This window comes from Cynoglossus semilaevis, chromosome 8, assembly GCF_000523025.1.
Source record: "Cynoglossus semilaevis isolate Cse_v1.0 chromosome 8, Cse_v1.0, whole genome shotgun sequence".
NCBI lineage: Eukaryota > Metazoa > Chordata > Actinopteri > Pleuronectiformes > Cynoglossidae > Cynoglossus > Cynoglossus semilaevis.
The window spans coordinates 29,437,285-29,439,472 of NC_024314.1; the positions used below are offsets into that span (position 1 = coordinate 29,437,285).

The 2,188-nt window shown below is 51.9% G+C and overlaps 1 protein-coding gene across 2 annotated transcripts in view; it reads right to left on the reverse strand.

Annotated features, from left to right (window-relative positions):
• Positions 1–612: 612 nt before the first annotated feature.
• LOC103383083 (homeodomain-interacting protein kinase 2) overlaps positions 613–2,188 on the reverse strand; it is a 4,026-nt gene continuing 2,450 nt past the window's right edge. For both annotated transcript variants that reach the window (XM_025058152.1, XM_017034404.2), the window contains 6 exons: positions 1,981–2,104; positions 1,754–1,876; positions 1,448–1,677; positions 1,145–1,370; positions 885–1,062; positions 613–792 (listed from right to left, as the gene is read on the reverse strand). In XM_025058152.1, the coding sequence (XP_024913920.1) occupies positions 683–792; positions 885–1,062; positions 1,145–1,370; positions 1,448–1,677; positions 1,754–1,876; positions 1,981–2,104 (991 nt within the window). In that variant the 3' untranslated portion in view covers positions 613–682. The remainder of the gene's footprint in view (positions 793–884; positions 1,063–1,144; positions 1,371–1,447; positions 1,678–1,753; positions 1,877–1,980; positions 2,105–2,188) is intronic.

The window sequence follows — 2,188 nt, forward strand, 5'->3', positions numbered from 1 at the left end:
GGAGCTGGTCCATCTGTGTGTCGGAGCAGTCGACTGTTAGAGGACGGTCGGCCCAGTTGTGTCGGTGATAACTCAGCTACAGCAGAAATCCTTTAAACTGTTCTACATTCGTGGACAGGAAGTGGACCAGGTCCTGAAGTGGACCAGGTCCTGAAGTGGACCAGGTCCTGAAGTGGACCAGGACGGTCTGCTGCTGAGGAACCAAACAACTGCTTCTCTTTGAATAAAAACCTTTGTATTTTCAGTTTGTATAAAATTACACACAGATGTGAAAACTACACTTCAAATACTACACCTGTACTTCAAACATAATACTTTGAGTTTGGAGCCTCCTGTGGTCTCCACAGGTCACTGCACCACCCTGTACCACATGACCCAGGTGGTATTCAGCCAGAGCACTACCCACTGTACCAGAGGTGGGAGGGGTCAGTGAGGTGGGAGGGTCAGTCTGGTTCAGGTCTATGTCCATTCATCAATAATGAAGATAAATAATAATAAATAATGAATACCCCCCCCGCCCGCCCGTCCAGTCCGGTCCGGTCCAATCTAGTACAGACAGATCCTGTCCAGTCCAGTCCAGTTCAGTCCAAAACGGTTCAGTACAGACCAGTCCGGTCCGGTCCAGTCCAAAACGGTTCAGTCCAGTACAGACCAGTCCGGTCCGGTCCGGTCCAGTCCGGTTCTATTCCTGGGTTACTGAGATGTTCTTCCTTTTGCGTGACCTCTTCCTTGGCGCAGCAGGATCTTCCTGGTTCAGTCTGGACTGGATCCTGGCAGAACTTCGAGTGATTCCTGTTTTTAAAAGTGTTTATTTTTGTTATTTTTTTAATCAAGTCTGATGAACCGTTTGATTGACCTCTGACCTCAGCAGCGTGTGACCTTACTTCTCTCACTGACGTCCAACACCTTCTCCACTCTTCGTCTCTTCTCCGCAGGACAGATGTTCTTCAAGTTCACACTTTGACCACCGTGGTCATCGTCACCTTCATCTGTTCTCCGCTGGTGACCTGTTGACCTCTGCAGACCGGTTTGTCTCGTTGGTTCACCGCCGTCCTCCGTCCTAAGAATTCAGAGTTAAGATGAAGAACGTCTCCAACGTTTCCATCTAGAATCATCTTCATCTTCATCTTCATCCGTCTTACACGCTGGTACAGAGCGACTCCTCTTCGGCCCCCGCCCCTCGTTCCGTCTCTGGACTTTCTTCGTAGATGATGTCCTCCAGAAGGTAGGGGTGTTCCTTGGCACTCAGCCAATCACAGCTGTCCTCCGTGCAGTCAGAGCTGGGCAGACTGGCGGTGACATAGGAGGAGTCGTCACTGGGGGGCGCCACACCCTGACTCCTGCTCAGCTGCTCCATCAGCAGCTGCACTCTGACAGAAGAACAAAGACACGGGTTTCAAACAAACGTCTACAGAGATCAGAGAGAGGAGACGGGCTGGACTCGTACTTGGGGTTGTCCCCGGAGATGTTGACCAGCTGCTGGTCAGTGATGAAGGGGTGAGACAGGATCAGCTCTGGGCTGATTCTCCTCGCAGGATCTACACTCAGCATTTGCGTGATCAGGTCGATCAGACCGAACCTTTCGTCACCGACGTCTTCTCCACAAACCTCTGACGGAACCGGGCCCAGATCACTGGGCGTGACGTTCCTGGTGTTCCGTTCATCTCCACAGAACGACTGGAAGATCGAAGTGTGAGGTCAGAGTCACAGCAGACGGAACTGGGCTTTTATATTTGAAGACTGTGGAACAAACCTTGGACGACTGCACGGCCGAGTCCAGCTGGAAAATATCCAGCTTTGAAAACTGTGGAGTGTACAGTCCTGTACTCAACATGTGGTCCGGGGGCCTTCCAAGGACGGCGACGATGTCCCTCATCTGTGGGCAGAACCAGGACGTGATGGACGCAGCAGGGTCAACACACACACACACACACTGACCTTCAAACATGTGTGTGAAGTTGAACAGAGAAAATCACTGACCAGTTCAAAGTCATCACCTCCAAGGAAGGGGGTTTTGCCCAACAGCACTTTGGCAGTAACACAGCCCAGAGACCAGATGTCAATGGCCTCGTTGAAGGGACAGCCCAGCATGACCTCTGGAGATCTGAGGGACAGACAGGAGGACAGGAGGACAGACAGGAGGACAGACAGGGGGACAGACAGGAGGACAGACAGGAGGACAGACAGG